Genomic DNA, 22,373 nt, shown 5'->3' on the forward strand with positions numbered 1-22,373 from the left:
CTTGCCAACACTTGTTGTCTTTTTGAGAAATGTCTGTTCAGATCCTTGCCCATTTTAAAAATTGGGTTTAATTGGGCTGTTTGTCTTTTAGTTGTGGAGTTCTAGGAGTTCTGGATATTAGATTCTTATCTGACATGGTTTGCATATATTTTCTTCCATTCTCTGGTTGTCTTTTCACTTTCTTGATAGTGCCTTTTAAACACATAAGTTTTTTATTTTGATGAATTCTATTTTATCAGTATTTTCTTTTATTACTTATACTTTTGGAAATTTATCTTAGGAACCATTGCCTCATCTAAGATCATGAAGATTTATGCCTGTTTTTCTTTAAGAGTTTTATACTTTTCAAATTTATATTTAAATCTTTGATCCATTTAGACAATTTTAGTATATGATGTGAGAGAGGGGTCAGCTTCATTCCTTTGTACACAAATATTTAATTGTTGGAGTTAGTCTTTTTAAACTTTAATAGAGAGTTACAATTTTCTCAAAATTATTATGAAACAAATATGTTTCATATTTACAATTTAAAAAATAAAATATGGAGTGCATACTGTGTACCAGACATTATGCTGGGCATTGGAGAAGGAAATGGCAACCCCCTCCAGTGTTCTTGCCTGGAGAATCCCAGGGACGGGGGAGCCTGGTGGGCTGCCGTCTATGGGGTCGCACAGAGTCGGACACTACTGACGCGACTTAGCAGTTGCAGGATCTATAAAGATAAAAAATACATAATTCTTACCTTCAATCTCTCAAAGCTCTGGAAATTAAGAAGACTGAAAGTAGTCATAAAAATTTGAGATTACTGATTGTTTTGAAGAATTGGTTTTTGAGAGATTTTATGTGAAAGTAAGATGACACTTATGGTTTTATTTATATATATATATATATACACACACACACACACACACACACACACACACACACACGCACACACACGCACATATAGTCCGGAAAATTGCTATAAAAAGCACTTGATGGTGGTTGCTATGCAGTAAGAATATTTTACCTTGATTAGTACTCTTAGAATTATTTGCTATTAACTTAGTAATTTTGGGAGTGGTAGATGAGAAATAAATTGTCTGTCATCCACAAATGCAAGGTAGAGATAAAACCATAACAGAAATGACAGATCTCTCATTATTCTCTCTCTCTTTGGTATAACTGACTGTATTAATATTTATTTAACTAAGAGCAAAGGGTTCTTTACAGCAGTACTCTCTGAGTCATTCTTTGCCAGTTCGGGATTTTTTTTTTCCCACCCTTTCATCTTTCTTCCTTTTTTTCCTCTTGATGCTAATCTTACATTTGTTGATAGATCTTGCTAATATATGGACTTATTTACACTAGATTTCTTTGAACTAAATTTAGTCTTTTGTGACTAATTGAATTAATAGTTTTGTGACTGATTGACATTAGGACATGTTGGGGTTTTTTTCGTAATAATACAATAGAGGATAAGATTAAATTTTTTTTTAAATGGGTAGATAAGTAGAGTAAGATATTACTCTTATTCTAAATAAGCTATAGCCAGATGTATTATAAAAGCAGCATCTGGAGGATTCCCAGGCTGTCTGGTTGTGAGGACTCAGTTCTTTGACTATGTGGGCCCGAGTTCAACCCCAGATATGGGAACTAAGATCCTGAAAGCCATTTAGAGAGGCCAGAAGAAAAAAAAGAGTAGCATATGTTACCTTGGAGCATCTTTTAACTCAAGGTCAGTTTTTCAAAAAGCTTTGACCTGCTTTATGGTTTGAAAAAATAATTCTCACTGGCCTTGGGCAGTTACAGCCTTTATTGTACTTTAGCTGCTAAGCTTACCTGAGGAACTTAAAGTAGCCATCCTTTCTTTACTGCAAAATCAGTAGAATCCTGCATAAATTTTTCAGTTCTAAAGCATAAGAATAGAGAAGTAGTAGTCCTATTTTTTTTTTTTACATTTTTGTTTTCAAATTAAATGGATAGATTCAACATGCTTTTTAAAACTTCATTTTAAGCTTTTGTTTTCTTTAAAATATCTCTGGAATTCGTGTGTGTGTGCGTGTGTGTGTGTGTGTTACGTACTACTTAGGAAATACTACTTCTCTTATTACTGGAGAGGTGAATTACTTAAGGATTTCTGGGATTCTCCTAAGATTTGAAGCATCTGAGGGATGTAATAGAACCTATACTTTATCTGGGCATTTCAAGCTTAGAGTGCCCTAGAGATCCAGAAATAAGAAAGTTGTAAATTACAGTTATCATCGGGAGTCTCATCAGAGCTCACTGGTCAAGAAACATACCCTTTTTAGCCTTGGGGTTCCTGAAGATGTATATATCTGTACTATAATATTGAGTAAATCAATATGCTATATGACAACTCACAAAGTGGATCCTGCCTGCAAAGACGTACATTGATTGGCCCACACAGTGTTTTTAAAATATCTAGATTTATGACTTCTCCCTGAAAAATTGGAAGATCTGACAACCTAGGCAGCAGCTAGCTAGATGGACTTGTGCTCTGCCGTTAACTAGAATCCATACCACTACTTCTCCTGAATGTGTCAGTTGCCATTTATCACCACACTTGCACAATTACCCAGTTACTTAGCTCATTTATATTCCTATCCAGCAACTGAACATTTGGAATATCTAATTTATAACCATCAGTCTATGTCTCTTTCTGTATGTCTGGTACAGCTAAGGTAAAAATGAGTAGGTAGTTAGAACAATCAACTCATTTTTTTCCAGAAACCATTACATATTCGTGTCTTCAGTTTCTGCTACATTTTAAAATGCAATGTTAGTCTACTGTCTGCTAAATCTTATTCAATTCACCTGCCAGTACCTTGAGACTGCTTTGATCACCTCTGTCTGCAGTGGTGTCTTCTGAAGTCTTATGAACACTTATTTTCTCCACCACTATAAATTTATTATAGTAGAGATTTAGAAAATCTCATTCAATTTAAAAAATTGTGTGCCTATGAAGAAGCCTTTGATTAACCTTTCCTTAATATGGTTCACAAGTTCATTTTTTCAAAGAAATGCATATATTGTTGTCATTTTGAAGACTAAGAAAGTATTAGTAACTTACATTTTTGTTTCCCTAGTTGGTCTTTGGATGTTAAATTTAAATATTGTTTTCCTTGCTTTCAGTTACAGATGAGGACACAGTAAAGAGGTATTTTGCCAAGTTTGAAGAAAAGTTTTTCCAAACCTGTGAAAAAGAACTTGCCAAAATCAACACATTTTATTCAGGTAAGCAGTTTTTTGGTACAACATACAGGAGACAATTTCTGCTGCTAAGGAAGGAGAAACTCTACCATGTCATTGTTGAAACTTCTGATCATTTTTAGATTGGGCCTTTTCCTACTATACTGCAATTAAGGGATATTTTCTTTAGCTGAGGTAGGAATACATATGGTTCTTCACTTTTTGAGCTTTGTATGGTCATTGCACAATTCTCTTGCAGTTGTAAGGATTTCAGGAACTCATTATGAATCGATACTTTGATACAGCTTCACCATGGCCCATTCCCGAGTATTAAAGAGTCAGAAACATGGTTTTACCATTTCTCTCATAGCTTAATGACATAGCTACAGCTTATTAACTATGTCACTTTTAATGCCTTTCCATCGCATGAAACACTCATATGTGTCTCTCTAGGATATGGCCTCCAGAGTGGCATCTACCAGATGCGAATGGAGTTGAGATGAAAACTTCTATTTCTTTATGTCTGACCCTTTAACATTTTGTTTTTATATATATATTTACCCCCCTAACTCCTTTAACATCTATCTGCTTTTCCATCTCACAGAACTCTAAATCCTTGATTCCTTCATTCTGTTCCAGTTGACCAGGATCCTCCCCAAATTACTTTCATTTATTTCTATCAGTCCTTGTGCTTTTAATCCCTTCACCCTCGCTGCCTTATATTGATTGTTTCTGCCTGGCTAAACTCCAGCTGTAGAGTTTTACCAGCCTTTACCACCTTCATTCCTACCCCCAGGCTGCTTAGGACAGTTAGGGGGGAAAAAAACACCATATAGTGAAACAAATGTGAACCACTGTAAATTCATTATTGCATTCTTAACTATGTTCTCAAAGCTGCCTGTGAGTCCTACTCTGCCCTTTTCCATACTCCAGAGTGCTTTTCTAAACCCCATACCATTTTCTTGAATTATCTGACCCAACCATCCTTCCTATCATGTTCATTATAGATCCTTCTTTACAAATAAAAATAAAGACTTTCAGTTCCTATTGGTGTGTAATACTTATGCAGATCTGTGCCACTCCCTCCCCTCAAAAACTTATAGACATTCTTACCCTACAAATATTTTCCTCCAATATTTGTAGAAAAGATATATCTCCTCAGTCCATGGCAAATTCTATAACTAATGACCAAGTTTCAGCTCCTAGAGACCTTGTTCCAGAAATTACTTCCTCTAAGACTTATTGAATAAGTAGTCTCCTTAGCAAGTCACCCCTTTAAACAGAAAATAAATTTGAAAAGGAAGCAAATATCTAAACTCTGTGTTTTCCTTCTCATTTTTCACTTATGGCTGGATTTCTTCCTAGGCAGAGGGAGCAAAGGCACAGAGCTGTGAAAGGACATAGCATATGTACGTGTCTTTTTCAGTTGGTTACAAGTATGTAGAAGGCAGAGACAAAACAAATATTATTTGACACCATGCAATTGCATAGCTTTTCAACAAGGGTTAAAAATGTACAGCAGAAATTACAGTGTTCTAAGAAATTAGACTTCCTAATTTCCACAATTAGGAAGTAAGAGGATAAAGAGGAATCAGAATATAGACAGATGAGAGGGCAGCCACATAATGTAGAGTGAGGAAAATGGAGACTAAAAGAGGAAGGCATTTACAAAGAAAAGAGTGTTTAGACTAAGAAAAGTCCATTGGATATGATCTAAGGTTGTAAATGAGAAACATACAAAGTCAAGTTCATTAGCATTTTTCTTTTACTATAATTTTTCTGGGAAGGCTCTCTGAACCCAACTCTAATTAAATATAAATTAGATTACAAAAAATAGGTAATGTTTTTTGATTTCCAAAGAAAATTAAATATCTGCTCTTAGCAATAGTTACATACTTAATATATTTTGCGTTACAATAAAAAATGCATGCAAGGCTTCCCTGGTTGCTCACTAGTAAAGAATCCACCTGCCAATACAGGAGACATGAGTTTGATCCTTGATCTGGGAAGATCCCACATGTCACAGAACAGCTAAGCCCATGTACCCCAGCTATTGAGGCTGTGCTCTAGAGTCTGGGAGGCACAATTATTGACCCCATGTGCCCTAGAGCCCGTCCTTCACAACAAGAGAAGCCACTGCGGCGAGAAGCCCACACACCACAACTAGAGAGTAGCCCCCGCGTGCCGCAACTAGAGAAAAGCCTGCACAGCAACAAAGGCCCAACACACCCAAAGAAAATTAACAGTTATTTTTTAATACATATAAATTATAACCTCATCATACAGACAGATGTGTGTGTTTTATGTACGTTTGCAAACATCTATATATGTGTGTATGTGCAATATATTTGATTAAAGTATTCTCATGAAACAATACTTATTCTTTAAAGTATAAAGAATATAATCTTTATTCTTTATTCTCTATTTGATTTTTTAAATGCTGATTTATTATACACTAAATTGCTTTCATGATCACGTTTTGGATTACAACCCTCAGTTTGAAAAATGATATCTTAGACTTGGTTACTTTTCAAAGATCATTTTGGGCTTTCTACTATTAAAAATTTGGGAGCTATGATTTAATAACTTCCTATCTCTGTGTGTATTGGCAGAGAGCCATTGAAGCATGTCTCTTGATGTCATTAAGCAGTAGGTACAGATTGATAGTCTTCAGACTGACTTTTTGCCAGGTCAGGAAGTAATGGGTAATATGAAGACATGACTGACAGAAATAGAGTTTGGCACTTATCCTAGATGGTATCACTTTTCTCCTTATTTAGCTACCTTCTCCATGGCAGATTGTCTTGTAGACTGCAAACCTCAGATATTAGGGCACATGAAAAACTGTAGATGATACAGGGATGAATTCATTTTTTAAACCCTACCGCTACCCAGTCACATCTCACAAGTTATTTAATGGTCAGCTAAAAATGGTTGTTTTTAAAGTGAGATCTAGCATTGATTGAAGGCTTCCCAGGTGGTTCAGTGGTAAAGAAATATGCCTGTCAAGGCAGGAACCGCAGGAGATGCGGGTTTGATCCCTGGGCTGGGAGTAATCCTTGGAGGAGGAAATGGCAACCCACTTAAGTATTCTTGCCAGGATAATCCCATGGGCAGAGGAGCCTGATGGGGTCACATGGGGTCACAAAGAGTTGGACACCACTGAGCACAGCATTGGCTGAAACCTTGAAGTACTCCCCAAAAATGCTATAAAAGTCAAACCAATGAAACATATGAATACTACTAAAATATAGATGCTTATTTTCATACCAAGTCTATCATCTACAAATTGTTTTTTGGATTTTTGAACTTTATTATTTTTTTAAAGATGTATGTAACCTTCCTATGCATCTGCATATGTACCTGTAAAATGAGCAAAGTGGTTCTCAGCCCTCTAGGGTTTCACCTGTAAACAGTCAGAAACTGTTGTCAATATTTCAGAAAACCTAATGTAAATTTTTTATTTCTGATTACATATTTTTAGCTAATAAGATAGAAGTTTTTTTTAGTGTTACAGATTCAATCTTCAATATTTGAAGGCCATGGGAAGAGAGGGAAATTTTTTAAAGGTGTCCTTTTGATGATAACATTTTTGCTTATCCCTGACCTAGAAGTCTTCCAGCTGTTTTCTATTACTGAAAATGGTATCAGTCAATACAAACTGAAGATTGTAGTGCTAGAAACTTTTTTTTTTAATGACGACCAGTACTGTTCTTTTCCACTGGGAGTACTAGTTACTTCATGTCACAAATTTCTCTTCTTGAACCAATTTGCTTTCTCCCTTCATTCAAAATACTTGGCTTCTAAGGAGTATTTTTGTGTGCCTACATTTGAAAGAGTCTTAGACTGTATCTGTTTCTTTCATTATGGGAAGTCCTTTTAATTGGTTGGAATAATTTATTTTATTTTTTTAAGTGTTCACAGCAGCTTTATTTATCATAGGTCAAACTAGAAACAACCAAATATTAATCAGCAAGTAAATGGTTGAACATGTAGTTTATCCTTACAATGGAATACTTCTCAGCAGCAAAAAGCAACACGTTACTAGAACATACAGCAATATAGGGGCTCTTAAAAATGTTCACAGACTTGGAGAAGGCTCTGTTTAAAATCAGTAACCAACGAAGACCTTCTGTATAGCACAGGAAACTCTGCTCAACACTGTGTGACAGTCTGGATGGGAGGGGAATTTGGAAGAGAATGGATAATGTACATGTATGACTGGGTCCCTTCCCCATTCACCTGCAACTATCACAACATTGTTTGATAATCAACTGTACCCCAGTACAAAACAGAAAGCCCCAAAATAAATGTCCTGCAAAGCAAAAGAAGCCAAACACCAAAGACTCTACATTATATCATTTCACTTACATTAAGTTCTAGAAAAGACAGTGCTTACCTTTAGGCATGTAATGGCAGAAAATAAGGAGTTTCCTAGTTGGGATGCGGGGTGGGGTGGTCAGTAATTGAAACCAAATGGATATGAGGAAACTTTCTGGCATGAAATATTCTGTTTCTTGACTATAGTGGTGATGAGTCAAAACTCATCAAGCCATATACTTAATACATGTGCATTTAATTCTATTTAAAGTTAGGCCTCAAAAGAGTTTATTTTTTGATTTAAGTGATAGTCAATTAATATTAAGTGTCCAGTTATTTCTTATTCCATATGCCCACAAATCAGCAGTCAAGGGCAGGAAGTACTCTGCTGTGGAAGTAATTGACTTACATTATCAAAAGGATATAGGGCTGCTCATTCATATGAGCACAGAAATACAACCCTAACTGACCTTTTCTTCTTTCTGTACTCTTCCTTCCCTCCTTGCTTTTCTTTTTGTTTCTTTCTAAGACTGAAAGCATGGGGAATGCCCAGTCATGGGTAAAATAGTTTCAGGATTGAATCTTCACAAAAAAGCAGACTGTCATCTAAATTAGTGTTCATTTAAACAGTTGTAGCTTGCAACCCAATAACTGGTGACCACTGTGGGGTCATCACAAGCATTTTTTAAAAATATGACTAGGATTATAGATTGAGGGCAAGAGGAGAAGGGGCAGCAGAGGATGAGATGGCTAGATAACATCACTGACTCAGTGGACATGAGTTTAAGCAAACTTGGGGAGATAGTGAATGACAGGGAGGCCTGGCATGCTGCAGTTGATGGGGTTGCAAAGAGTTGGACATGACTTAGTGACTGAAAAACAGCAAGAGAATATAGTAGAATAGAAAATATCAGAGTACATCTAATATATTTCTTTACTAATTTTATCTTTTAAACTTTATGATGCTTGTTATTATAGAGTTTTGCAAAGTTCTATGGAAACAAACATGAAGATGCATAAACGGAAACATTTAAATTTGGTCTTTGAAAATGGGTGGACATTTGCTGAATCCTTTTGGTGAAGTGTGTTTGGGAATGGCTTTGTGAGAAAAATTGGTGTACAGTGTTCCAAGAAAAGGGAAAAACCTATCCAGATGCATAATGCATTAAAGTCCATATTTGGGGGTAAGGAGGATAACAGATAGTCACCTGAGGCTGAAGTTGTAAGAAAATTAGTGCTATTGATTAGACAGAAAAGAATGGAAGAATAGGATATTATTTTCACACATAGAGGTTTTAGCCTTAAGTATATGAGGTTGTAAGAATTTCAGGTCGTAAGAATTCCATGTAAAAGCAGTGCAAAAATTGCATGTAATGTAATAAGATTACCTGAATCATCTGCAACAGGTCAGCATTCTCATAAACTTACTTTGTATCTCAGGTAATAGTGAAATCCATAAATTGAATCTGCAAGATGATAATATTGAAAGACAAACAAATGATAAAAGTGTTCTAAGATATTTATTTTATTTAATCAAGAATTATTCTTCAATTGCATAACAACATAATAGCTTTGCTATTTTGAAGATGCCTTGTATTTCTAAAACAACTTTTCTAAAAGTAAAAAATATGTATACAAATCTCATTAAAACTAGAATAGATCTTGATAACCTTTCTTTAGCTCTTTGAGGTGATTCAGGCACTTTGAAAGTTCTTTAATGGTTATTGGAAATTTTTATCAAATATTTTATTATATGAGAGGTTATGGAATAAGCAGATTTAATAGTAATTTGTTCTTATTCAGAGTGTGACTTGGTTCACTGGCATGAATAGAAATTGGAATTTATTGCCAAAATAGACAGTTTTCATCAGTATTTATAAAATTGCTTAGGAATATTCACTTTTAGTTTTCATAACTGTTGATAAACCAAATATATTTTATATGCATATGTAATACTTTTTTCTAGATTCTGTGCTATTCCATTGGGTTAGCTCAGCTGGTAAAGAATCTGCCTACAATGCAGGAGACCCCAGTTCAATTCCTGGGTTGGGAAGATCTCCTGGAGAAGGGATAAGCTACCTACTCTAGTGTTCTTGGGCTTCCCTGGTGGCTCAGATGGTAAAGAATCCACTTGTAATGCACCTGGGTTCAATCCCTGGGTTGGGAAGATCCCCTGGAGAAGGGAACGGCTACCCACTCTGGAATTCTGGCCTGTAGAATTCCATGGACAGAGGAGCCCGGCAAGCTTACAGTCCATTGGGTAGCAAAGAGTTGGCCGTGACTGAGCGACTTTCACACTTTGAAGCTTTTTGTAGGTCTGAGTCTAGAAAACGGTGATATCATTACAAAATAGACTTGGACACTTGGTGTCAAAAAAGCAGTGTCTCTCATCCTTTTAAAACCTGTGCCCCTTTGGGTAAGTTTAGAGCTGTCACCCCATAACTGTAGTAATATTGATTTTTCTTCAAATTCCAGATGCTTTACCCTCCACACTCCCACCTAGGCATTCTCCCGCATATGCTCTTCTAGATAGTCTTGTCCTTGAGAAAGAGAATCACTAGTTTAAAGAAAGTAACAAAATAACCCTTGAAGTTTTTATTTTTCCTTATGTCTGTGTAGGAACTTGAATTAGTAGAGAGAACTTTTTTCCTACATATCCATTCATTCATGCAACAAACATGGATTGAGCCCACGTTTGCAAAGATGAAGATGATAGTCCACACAAAACTTGTATGTGAATCTTAACAGCAGCATAATTTATATAGTAAAAAGACTTAAAGTGAAGTTACTCAGTCATGTCTGACTCTGCAACACCATGGACTGTAGCCTACCAGGCTCCTCCGTCCATGGGATTTTCCAGGCAAGAATACTGGAGTCAGTTGCCATTTCCTTCTCCAGGAGGTCTTCCCGACCCAGGAATTGAACACTGGTCTCCTGCATTGTAGGCAGATGCTTTACTGTCTGAGCCACCAGGGAAGACCTAAAAAGACTTAAAAACAACCCACATGTCCACAAACTGATGAATATTTAAAGAAAATGTGGTATATCCATATGGTGAAATACAGTTTAGCAGTGAAAGGATACATAGAATATGAAAATTTTCAGATGCAAAATAAAGCATATACTTAATATGGCTATAGACATAAAAGAGTGTATCAAAACCATGAGCAGAGTAGAAACTATGAAAATTGACTTTTAAAAATAATCAGTTAGAAATTTTTAAATGATAATAAAATTGCTTACACTATGAATTGGGTAGACTTTAAGAGAGAATTTATAAACTGGAAGATAGAGCTGAAGTAGTTACTCAGAATGTAATGCAAAGAGAGAGAGAGGACTATTCAAGACATGTAAAAGGCAGAACAAGAAGGTCAAGAAGTGGGATTTGATGTCGATGATTTTCTTTTTCCACTACCCATTCCATATTTCCTTTGTCCTCAGCCAGTGTCTTAGCTGGTGAGGCTTCTTTACTGGGTGGGATAACCCAGACTTTAATTCTTAGAGGGGCTGAATCCTCAGTAATTCTGTCTTTTTTTGCCTTAGTTTTCAGTAACTTTTATTACTGATCATTAAAGTCCTTCCTAGGATGTGTTCCAGAGAGTCTCCTGGGTTGCAGACACAATCCTCCTTGTTACTGTTGTGTTACCTGTTCCCCTTTGTAGTCAGAAACACTTCAACCAGTAAACACCTTTGCTTTCTGGTTCGGTGGTATCATGAGCCCAAAATGGCCAGATGGAAGTCTCAGCTTCCAATTCATTAGAACCATTGTTGTGCTCCTGTGAAAGAAGAATTTCCCTTTGAGAACTAACCAATAGGCAGAACTCAAGTTGCAGGTTGGGAAGCAAAAATTCAGTTCGGTCACTCATCAAGAGGCTCTCTAGTTCTTTTTTGCTTTCTTCTGTAAGGGTGGTATCATCTGTGTATCTGAGGTTATTGGTATTTCATATAATAGAGAAAGGAGGTACTCCTACTTCCACCTGCTGATTCCTAGATTATGTTTTGGCTGCCTTTCTGTCTGACTTACTTCACTTGCTATAATAATCTCTCAGTTCATTCATGTTGCTGCAAATGGCAATAATTCATTCTTTATGGCTGAACAAATACTCCATTGTATCTATATACCAAATTTTTCCTATCATTCACCAGTTAGAGGACATTTGGATTGTTTCCACTTTTTGATTATTATGAATACCAGTTTGTGTATATGTACAAGTTTTTGTGTGCATGTATATTTTCAGTTTTCCTGGGTATATACTAAGAGTGGCATTGCTGGATCTTAAGATAACTCTATGTTTTAACTTTTTGACTGCCTTGGACTGCAAGGAGATCCAACCAGTCCATTCTAAAGGAGATCAGTCCTGGGTGTTCATTGGAAGGACTGATGCTAAAGCTGAAACTCCTATACTTTGGCCATCTCGTGTGAAGAGTTGACTCATTGGAAAAGACTCTGATGCTGGGAGGGATTGGGGGCAGGAGGAGAAGGGATGGAGGGGGGCAGAGGATGAGATGGCTGGATGGCATCACCAACTCGATGGACGTAAGTTTGAGTAAACTCCAGGAGTTAGTGATGGACAGGGGGCCTGGCGTGCTGTGATTCATGGGGTTGCAAAGAGTCAAACACGACTGAGCGACTGAACTGAACTGAAACTGTTTTCCAGATTTACAAAGCAGCTTGTACCATTTTGTAGTCTCACTCTTAGCAGCTCTTAAAAAGAAAGAGTACACTTGAGGTTTTGCAGGGGGTAAAGAGTGGGCTAGAATGAAAGGAGGCCATTACACTAAAACATGTTTTTCCTATCTCTTTCTAACTATTAGAATGCAGTATTTTTTCCCTAGAAATTTTAGGGAAACTAATTAGTAAAAATTCAGAAGTCAGTGAGAACTTTTATGAGCTTTTTATCTTGATCTGACAGTTCTGTTTTATTCCTTATAGAAAAGCTCGCAGAGGCTCAACGCAGGTTTGCTACCCTTCAGAATGAGCTTCAATCATCACTGGATGCGCAGAAAGAAAGCACTGGTGTTACCACACTGCGACAACGCAGAAAGCCAGTCTTCCACCTGTCCCATGAGGAACGTGTCCAACATAGGAATATTAAAGACCTTAAACTGGCCTTCAGCGAGTTCTACCTCAGTCTTATCCTGCTGCAGAACTATCAGGTACTTCAGTTCTTACCATGGAGGATAGAACCTTTAAATGATTGAGAAATTATAATAAACAGAATTACCTTGAGCTATACTAATGTGTCATTCCAAAAAGGGAAATTCTTAGCATGTTATTCTTTCAGTTCTTATTGGAATTTCATTTATTCTTAAAATAATAAAATAATGTTAACAAGACTTAGGTTTTTGAAGATCATTTTTCCCACACCTTTTTATACAGTATTCAGGAATAACCCTTGACTCAAAGAGTAATAGTCTGCTACCTATTTTTAGAAGCATCTCTAAGTAGTGAGTAGAAGTAAGAAATAAACATATATCTACCCAATCACTGCTAGCTACGTAAGAACATTTATACCCCCACCTATAGCAAAATTTCCACAAAAGCAACTGGACAGTTAACTTTCCTGCAACTAACACAAATAATGTAAAAGATACTGACTTTTCAACTTGCCACTAATAGCCCTTTCAGTTTTATTATCTGCAATATGACTATTAAAAAAAAAAACTTGCAAAAGAAATTTTTAAAACCCAGTCTGAAACGTTGAACTACTATGTATACTAACTTATAGAAATGCATGGCATTTATTCATTTGTAATTCTTTATAAATTTGTTCATATAGTTAAATCTGTAAAGAACATATTGAAAAACAGATTATTTGTTCAATAATAAATATTTAAATAGGCTAAAGCATCTCCCAAATCTTTAAAGAGACCTTACGTGCTCTTGTATTTCCATTTTATTCTTGTCACTATTACTTCTAGTCTAGTTAAGATCATCACTATATAAAAACTAAAGATTATATAATAAAAATATTACCATGGATAAATATTGGAATTTTAAAATAAAATGTAATTATAGTGTCATGTCTGCAGTAATGTTAAGTCCTTAATGCATGTATTTATTTCCATCTTTCCCTTTCATAATTCTACTTTCTTTAACATTTCATATTTTATTAATTATGCTTACTGTTATGGGGAAGTACTCTTACTAAATTTTCTTTTATTAATTTTGCTGTAAGTTTTTGTTTTGGGTCATTATTTTAAAAAGCTTCTGGAAAAATAATTGTTTATGAAAGTTCTTATCTATCTTTTATCGTTTGAGATTATCTATACTGTAAGAAAGGAGAAGGCAATGGCACCCAACTCCAGTACTCTTGCCTGGAAAATCCCATGAACGGAGGACCTGGTAGGCTGTAGTCCATGGGGTCGCTAAGAGTCCGACACAACTGAGTGACTTCACTTTCATTTTCACTTTCATGCATTGGAGAAGGAAATGGCAACCACTCCGGTGTTGTTGCCTGGAGAACCCCAGTGATGGGGGAGCCTGGTGGGCTGCCGTCTATGGGGTCGCACAGAATCGGACACAACTGAAGTGACTTAGCATACTGTAAGAATACATTTATTTTGCAAATGAGGAGAAAGGAAAATGTATTGTAATCATGGGATATCCTCACCAAGGGGAGTTTAAAATGATCTATTAAAGTATGAAAAACAAGTATTAACAAACCAGCAAGCATGCAAAACCTAATTTAGAGTGACTGCTCTGTTTGGTTTGGTTTTGTTTCACTGATGGGATTATATGATGAGGAAATCTGGGAGATCTGTTTTAAAGAAACTTGCAAATCCACAATTTTATGCTTTTTTGTCTGTTGATCAAAGAACAATAGAATTTGAGAATATAGAAAAGTATAGTATTTTAATGTTGTTGAAATGGAAGAAAAGTACAAGTTCCTACCCATTATCAGCAAAACCCTATAAATATGATCACTTCTTTTCCACTGGCTCTTTGCACACCCATCCCCAAACAGAATGTATGACAACAAAATAAAAGTTAAGAGACGTAGATGATAGTCCATTTTCCATGCTTGTTTGTACATGTTTGCAGAGGAGGGGGGAAATGAATAGCTATACCAGTCTTTTAAAAAGCAAAGAACTAATAAATGTATTCAGTTCATGATATCAGTCAGTTCAGTCGCTCAGTCGTCTCCGACTCTTTGTGACCGCATGAATCGCAGCACGCCAGGCCTCCCTGTCCATCACCATCTCCCGGAGTTCACTCAGCCTCACGTCCATTGAGTCCGTGATGCCATCCAGCCATCTCATCCTCAGTCGTCCCCTTATCCTCCTGCCCCCAATGCCTCCCAGCATCAGAGTCTTTTCCAGTGAGTCAACTCTTCGCATGAGGTGGCCAAAGTACTGGAGCTTCAGCTTGAGCATCATTCCTTCCAAAGAAATCCCAGGGCTGATCTCCTTCAGAATGGACTGGTTGGATCTCCCTGCAGTCCAAGGGACTCTCAAGAGTCTTCTCCAACACCACAGTTCAAAAACATCAATTCTTCGGCGCTCAGCCTTCTTCACAATCCAACTCTCACATCCATACATGACCACTGGAAAAACCATAGCCTTGACGAGACGGACCTTAGTCGGCAAAGTAATGTCTCTGCTTTTGAATATACTGTCTACGTTGGTCATAACTTTCCTTCCAAGGAGTAAGTGTCTTTTAATTTCATGGTTGCAGTCACCATCTGCAGTGATTTTGGAGCCCAAAAAAATAAAGTTGGACACTGTTTCTGCTGTTTCCCCATTATTTCCCATGAAGTGATGGGACCAGATGCCATGATCTTAGTTTTCTGAATGTTGAGCTTTAAGCCAACTCTTTCACTCTCCTCTTTCACTTTCATCAAGAGGCTTTTTAGCTCCTCTTCACTTTCTGCCATAAGGATGGTGTCATCTGCATATCTGAGGTTATTGATATTTCTCCTGGCAATCTTGATTCCAGCTTGTGCTTCTTCCAGTCCAGCGTTTCTCATGATGTACTCTGCATATAAGTTAAATAAGCAGGGTGACAATATATAGCCTTGACGTACTCCTTTTCCTATTTGGAACCAGTCTGTTGTTCCATGTCGAGTTCTAACTGTTGCTTCCTGACGTGCATACAGATTTCTCAAGAGGCAGGTCAGGTGGTCTGATATTTCCATCTCTTTCAGAATTTTCCACAGTTTATTGTGATCCACACAGTCAAAGGCTTTGGCATAGTCACTAAAGCAGAAATAGATGTTTTTCTGGAACTCTCTTGCTTTTTCGATGATCCAGTGGATGTTGGCAATTTGATCTCTGGTTCCTCTGCCTTTTCTAAAACCAGCTTGAACATCAGGGAGTTCACGGTTCACTTATTGCTGAAGCCTGGCTTGGAGAATTTTAAGCATTACTTTACTAGCATGTGAGATGAGTGCAATTGTGTGGTAGTTTGAGCATTCTTTGGCATTGCCTTTCTTTGGGATTGGAATGAAAACTGACCTTTTCCACTGCTGAGTTTTCCAAATTTGCTGGCATATTGAGTGCAGCACTTTCACAGCATCATCTTTCAGGATTTGAAATAGCTCAACTGGAATTCCATCACCTCCACTAGCTTTGTTCGTAGTGATGCTTTCTAAGGCCCACTTGACTTCACATTCCACGATGTCTGGCTCTAGATTAGTGATCACATCATCATGATTATCTGGGTCGTGAAGATCTTTTTTGTACAGTTCTTCTGTGTATTCTTGCCACCTCTTCTTAATATCTTCTGCTTCTGTTAGGTCCATAACATTTCTGTCCTTTATCAAGCCCATCTTGGCATGAAATGTTCCCTTGGTATCTCTAATTGTCTTGAAGAGATCTCTAGTCTTTCCCATTCTGTTGTTTTCCTGTATTTCTTTGCATTGATCGCTGAAGAAGGCTTTCTTATCTCTTCTTCCTATTCTTTGGAACTCTGCATTCAGATGCTTATATCTTTCCTTTTCTCCTTTGCTTTTTGCCTCTCTTCTTTTCACAGCTATTTGTAAGTCCTCCCCCGACAGCCATTTTGCTTTTTTACATTTCTTTTCCATGGGGATTGTCTTGATCCCTGTCTCCTGTATAATGTCACGAACCTCATTCCATAGTTCATCAGGCACTCTATCTATCAGATCTAGGCCCTTAAATATATTTCTCACTTCCACTGTATAATCATAAGGGATTTGATTTAGGTCATACCTGAATGGTCTAGCGGTTTTCCCTACTTTCTTCAATTTAAGTCTGAATTTGGTAATAAGGAGTTCACGATCTGAGCCACAGTCAGCTCCCGGTCTTGTTTTTGTTGACTGTATAGAGCTTCTCCATCTTTGGTTGCAAAGAATATAATCAATCTGATTTTGGTGTTGAGCATCTGGTGATGTCCATGTGTAGAGTCTTCTCTTGTGTTGTTAGAAGAGGGTGTTTGCTATGACCAGTGCATTTTCTTAGCAAAACTCTATTAGTCTTTGCCTTGCTTCATTCTGCATTCCAAGGCCAAATCTGCCTGTTACTCCAGGTGTTTCTTGACTTCCTACTTTTGCAATCCAGTCCCCTATAATGAAAGGGATATCTTTTTTGGGTGTTAGTTCTAAAAGGTCTTGTAGGTCTTCATAAAACCATTCAACTTCAGTTTCTTCAGCGTTACTGGTTGGGGCATAGACTTGGATAACTGTGATATTGAATGGTTTGCCTTGGAGACGAACAGAGATCATTCCGTCTTTTTTGAGATTGCATCCAAATACTGCATTTCGGACTCTTTTGTTGACCATGATGGCTACTCCATTTCTTCTGAGGGATTCCTGCCCGCAGTAGTAGATATAATGGTCATCTGAGTTAAATTCACCCATTCCAGTCCATTTTAGTTTGCTGATTCCTAGAATGTCGACGTTCACCCTTGCCATCTCTTGTTTGACCACTTCCAATTTGCCTTGATTCATGGACGTGACATTCCAGGTTCCTATGCAATATTGCTCTTTACAACATTGGATCTTGCTTCTATCACCAGTCACATCCACAACTGGGTATTGTTTTTGCTTTGGCTCCATCCCTTCATTCTTTCTGGAGTTATTTCTCCACTGATCTCCAGTAGCATTTTGGGCACCTAATGACCTGGGGAGTTCCTCTTTTGGTATCCTATCATTTTGCCTTTTCATATTGTTCATGTGGTTCTCAAGGCAAGAATACTGAAGTGGCTTGCCATTCCCTTCTCCAGTGGACCACATTCTGTCAGACCTCTCCACCATGACCCGCCAGTCTTGGGGTGCCCCGCAGGGAATGGCTTGGTTTCATTGAGTTAGACAAGGCTGTGGTCCTAGTGTGATTAGATTGACTAGTTTTCTGTGAGTATGGTTTCAGTGTGTCTGCCCTCTGATGCCCTCTTGCAACACCTACCGTCTTACTTGGGTTTCTCTTACCATACCCAGAATATTTTCTGAATATATTTTTTTAATCAAAGAAGCAAAATAATATATATTAGCTATTTTGAAGAGTTGTACATAGGAAAATGGAGATGAAGACATTTTGAATTTCAGTTCAGTTCAGTTCAGTAGCTCAGTCGTGTCTGAGTCTTTGCGACCCCATCAATCACAGTATGCCAGGCCTCCCTGTCCATCACCAACTCCCAGCGTTCACTCAAACTCACGTCCGTCGAGTCGGTGATGCCATCCAGCCATCTCATCCTCTGTCGGCCCCTTCTCCTCCTGTCCCCAATCCCTCCCAGCATCAGAGTCTTTTCCAATGAGTCAGCTCTTCACATGAGGTGGCCAAAGTACTGGAGTTTCAGTTTTAGCATCATTCCTTCCAAAGAGTAGCCAGGGTTGATCTCCTTTAGAATGGACTGGTTGGATCTCCTTGCAGTCCAAGGGACTCTCTTCTCCAACACCACAGTTCTGAATTTAGGACTTCCATTAATTTACATGAAAGAAAAATAATAGGATTCATAATCTAGAGTTTCTTTGTATTACTAATAGCATACTACCTCGAAATGAATAAATAAAATAAAAAGAAAGAGTCTTATCTTTTTATAATAAATGCTTTTATAAAAGCATTGCTATTACCCTTGGTGCTCAATCTTCATTCATCTCAGTCAGTGCAAAGTGCTTATTGTTTTTCATTTTCTCTTGTAGTCGTGGAAATTATAGTAGTGTTTCTTATTTCTTTCTGTAGAATCTGAATTTTACAGGGTTCCGAAAAATCCTTAAAAAGCATGACAAGATCCTGGAAACATCTCGTGGAGCAGATTGGCGCGTGGCTCATGTAGAAGTAGCCCCATTTTATACATGCAAGAAAATCAACCAGCTCATCTCTGAAACTGAGGTACAGTCATCTCACTTATATACCACATATTTTCGATAACATGAAAGTCTTATTTTAAATGAAGTAATTCCTCATTTTTATTCTCCTTTTGTTGTTAGTTGCTTTAAATGCATATATCTTACTCATGATTTTTTCTTTTGCTTTATTCAGTATATATTCACCAAGAGTATATCAGAATACCATATATATTAATATAAATGGTTCAGAATTATTGATGCATTACTCAAGTTTAGTATAACCTGCATAAATATTTAACAATGTGTCTTTTAGGCTGTAGTGACCAATGAACTTGAAGATGGTGACAGACAAAAAGCTATGAAGCGTTTACGTGTTCCCCCTTTGGGAGCTGCTCAGGTTAGTATTTGTTTGCAGTTGTTCAGTTGGTTCATGTGACCTATTTAATAATCAGCGCAGTCTGTTAGGGGGCTTCCCAGGTGGTGCTAGTGATAGAGAATCCACTTACCAATGCAGGAGAAGCAAGAGATCAGGGTTCACTCCCTGGGTCAGGAAGATCCCCTGGAGTAGGAAATGGCAACCCACTCCAGTATTCTTGCCTGGAAAATTCCGTGGACAGAGGAGCCTGTCGGGCTATGGTCCATGGGGCTCCAAAGAGTTGGACCTGACTGAGCATGTGTGTACGCACATGCACGTGTGCACACACACACATGTAGTCTGTTAGGTGATAAAATATACTGGTGTCATTACTTTAAAAAATGTTTCACCCAAAGTTTGTGAGTACTTATTACTACTGTTATTCTCATTTTAAAAAATCAGATGCCAGATTTCACTTCATAATAAATTGTAATGTCTTCTGACCTTTCTCTTCTTACCCTGTACTACTGCTCTTGTTTATTCTGACATGCTAACTTCATCTGAGCAAATAATTTAAGATGAGATATTTATTAGATGATATGAAAGTGGGGGGGGGTCAAGATATTCCGGGCTACTACATACTTTCATCCAAAATGCAATAGTTATGCATAAAAAAGCATCTGTTAAATGATATCTGCATAGCAGTTACACCAAAAAAACACTTTAAGTGTTACCTTTTGTGTCATAAACTAAATCTTCATAAATTTAAAAGGATTTAAATCATAGAAAGTGTGTTTTCTGACCAGAATGGGATGGAAATCAATAATAAAAAGAGCCTCTTCATCCCTGTTAAAGGTGTTTATGGAAAACCTAAAACTGATATCATACTTAATGTGAAACATTGAATGCTTTCTCCCTAACTGGGAACAAAAAATGTATGCATTCTTACCAGTTCTATTTAGCATTGTTCTGGAGGTTAGGGCTAGTGCCGTATGGTAAGCAAAAGAAATTAAAGACAATTAGATGAGAAAGAGAAGTAAAACTGGTGGATTGTTTTGTTTTTGTGTTTTGCCAATGACATGAGGACCTTTATAGAAAATCCAGTGGATCTATAGAACAGCTACATGTACTAATTAGTGAGTTTATTAGCAAGGTTGATGATTACAAGATCAATATATAAATATTGGGGGATAAATCTGACAGAAGATGTGCAAGAATTTTATATTGAGAACTGAAACATGCTGGAGAAAAATTAAGACAGATGTGAGAGAAATTTGAAAACCAAGTATTTTAAAAATATTACTTCTTCCTAAGTTGATTCATAGATACATCACAAACAAACTCAAAATCTCAACAGACCTTTTTAAAAATAACTACTAAGCAAATTTAAAAATTTATGTGATATTACAAAGGACCAAGAAGAGCCAAGACAACTTTGGAACAACTTAAGTTGAAGGATTAACACTACGTAGTATCAATACTAAAGCTACAGTAATCAGGACAGTGTGTTACTAGTGTCAGGACAGGCAAATAGATTAATGGAATAGAAATAAGAGTCCAAAAATAGACCAATAAATATATGAACAATTAATTGTCAATGAAGATGCAAAGGCACTTAACTGGAGAGAGGATCGTCTTTTCAACAAATGGTGCTAGAGGAATTGGCTTTCTTATGCCAAAAAATGGGACTTCCCTGGTGGCTCAGACGGTAAAGCATCTGCCTACAATGTGGGAGACAGGGTTCAATCCCTGGGTCGGGAAGATCTCTTGGAGAAGGAAATGGCAACCCACTCCAGTATTCTTGCTGGGAAAATCCCATGGACGGTGGAACCTGGTAGGCTACAGTCTGTGAGGTCACCGAGAGTCTGACACAACTGAGCAACTTCACTTTTACTTATGAAATGATATTCTGAAATGCCATTCAGTTGAGAATCTCTGGTATATATTTACAAATTCACTTGAAGTTACTCGGTTTAATACTGTAAATACTTAGAAATGAGTATTCTTATTTTTACCATTATATAATTTAATTTATAATTTATAATTTTTATAAATTATATAATTATATAATTTACTAATTATATAGTACCAAATATGTGAACTCTAATTGAGTAATACTGACTTCCTAAATTTAAAGATGTACGCATTGTAAAAATGAAATTGCACTAAAATCTTTTTTATGAGGAAACTCAGTGTTTATATAATTTGATGTTTTAGATCTTAATTTTCTTTATTTAGTGACACGTATTTCTGTAAAATAAACAGGCAACTCAGCTCAGTTCTGATATTATTGGATAATGATGATTCTCCAGCCCAGATTTTTGAAAATTCCCATCATAAAATATTTCTGTTTTCTCTGTAGGACTTTGAGGCCTGTAGTACTAATTTTATTATACTATATGTTTAATGTATTCAGTATTTTGCCCTGTACTCAAAATGCCATTTCTCTCTCTCTACAGCCTGCACCAGCATGGACTACTTTTAGAGTTGGCCTATTTTGTGGAATATTCATTGTATTGAATATTACTCTTGTGCTTGCCGGTGAGTAGTTTAAATTTTGAATTAAATTTTTCTTACTGATCTGCTTATGTCATATTTTGTCCCTCTAACAAAGCTACCACCCAACTGCTAAAGCTACTACTGAAGGAGAAATCTGTCAGGTTTAAGTCTTTTTTTTGTATAAATGATGGGGGAGTGGGTGTTGGTTGGTTATTTTGGCTCGTTTTTCCTTTTGGATATAGTTACCCCTTTAAACATTGCTAGTTTATGACTATTCTCCATCATTTTCAGGGTTCAGTTATCAGGAACCTCAGGTCCCTTGATCACAGATAAGAGTAAATAAATATTACAAAATTTATGCACTAAATAAGCTCATTAACTTTGCTTTCTGGAGACTCTTTTGCATCACTTCTAGAACCTATTTACAATTACTTTGCATATGATTTTAAGAAACTTGTTTATATAATATTCTATAGAATTTAAAAATTATAAAGAGGTAGGAGGAATTGATGGAAACAAGTGCATTCCCAATGTCAAGAAATGATACAACAAGGAAGGCATAATCTTACTAAACCAGAATTTGACTTACCTCTCAGCAGCATTTGACATTGTAGATCACTCCTTGAAACCTTTTCTTCAGTTGATTTTGTTGGGAAACCACAAACAATTGGTTTTCTTATTAAACTTCACTGGCAGTTTTTTCCCAGTCTCTTTTGCTAGTTATTCTTTACTTTTGGCATTTAAATATTGGGGAGTACCTC

The 22,373-nt window shown here is 36.8% G+C and overlaps 1 protein-coding gene across 1 annotated transcript in view; it reads left to right on the forward strand.

Moving 5' to 3' along the window:
* XPR1 (xenotropic and polytropic retrovirus receptor 1) overlaps positions 1-22,373 on the forward strand; it is a 203,910-nt gene that overhangs the window by 126,042 nt on the left and 55,495 nt on the right. The window contains exons 3-7 of the mRNA XM_052653633.1: positions 3,136-3,237; positions 12,446-12,669; positions 18,652-18,801; positions 19,072-19,155; positions 21,573-21,654. Coding sequence (XP_052509593.1) covers positions 3,136-3,237; positions 12,446-12,669; positions 18,652-18,801; positions 19,072-19,155; positions 21,573-21,654 — 642 coding nt within the window. The remainder of the gene's footprint in view (positions 1-3,135; positions 3,238-12,445; positions 12,670-18,651; positions 18,802-19,071; positions 19,156-21,572; positions 21,655-22,373) is intronic.

Source organism: Budorcas taxicolor, chromosome 16, assembly GCF_023091745.1.
Source record: "Budorcas taxicolor isolate Tak-1 chromosome 16, Takin1.1, whole genome shotgun sequence".
In the NCBI taxonomy this organism is placed as follows: Eukaryota; Metazoa; Chordata; class Mammalia; order Artiodactyla; family Bovidae; genus Budorcas; species Budorcas taxicolor.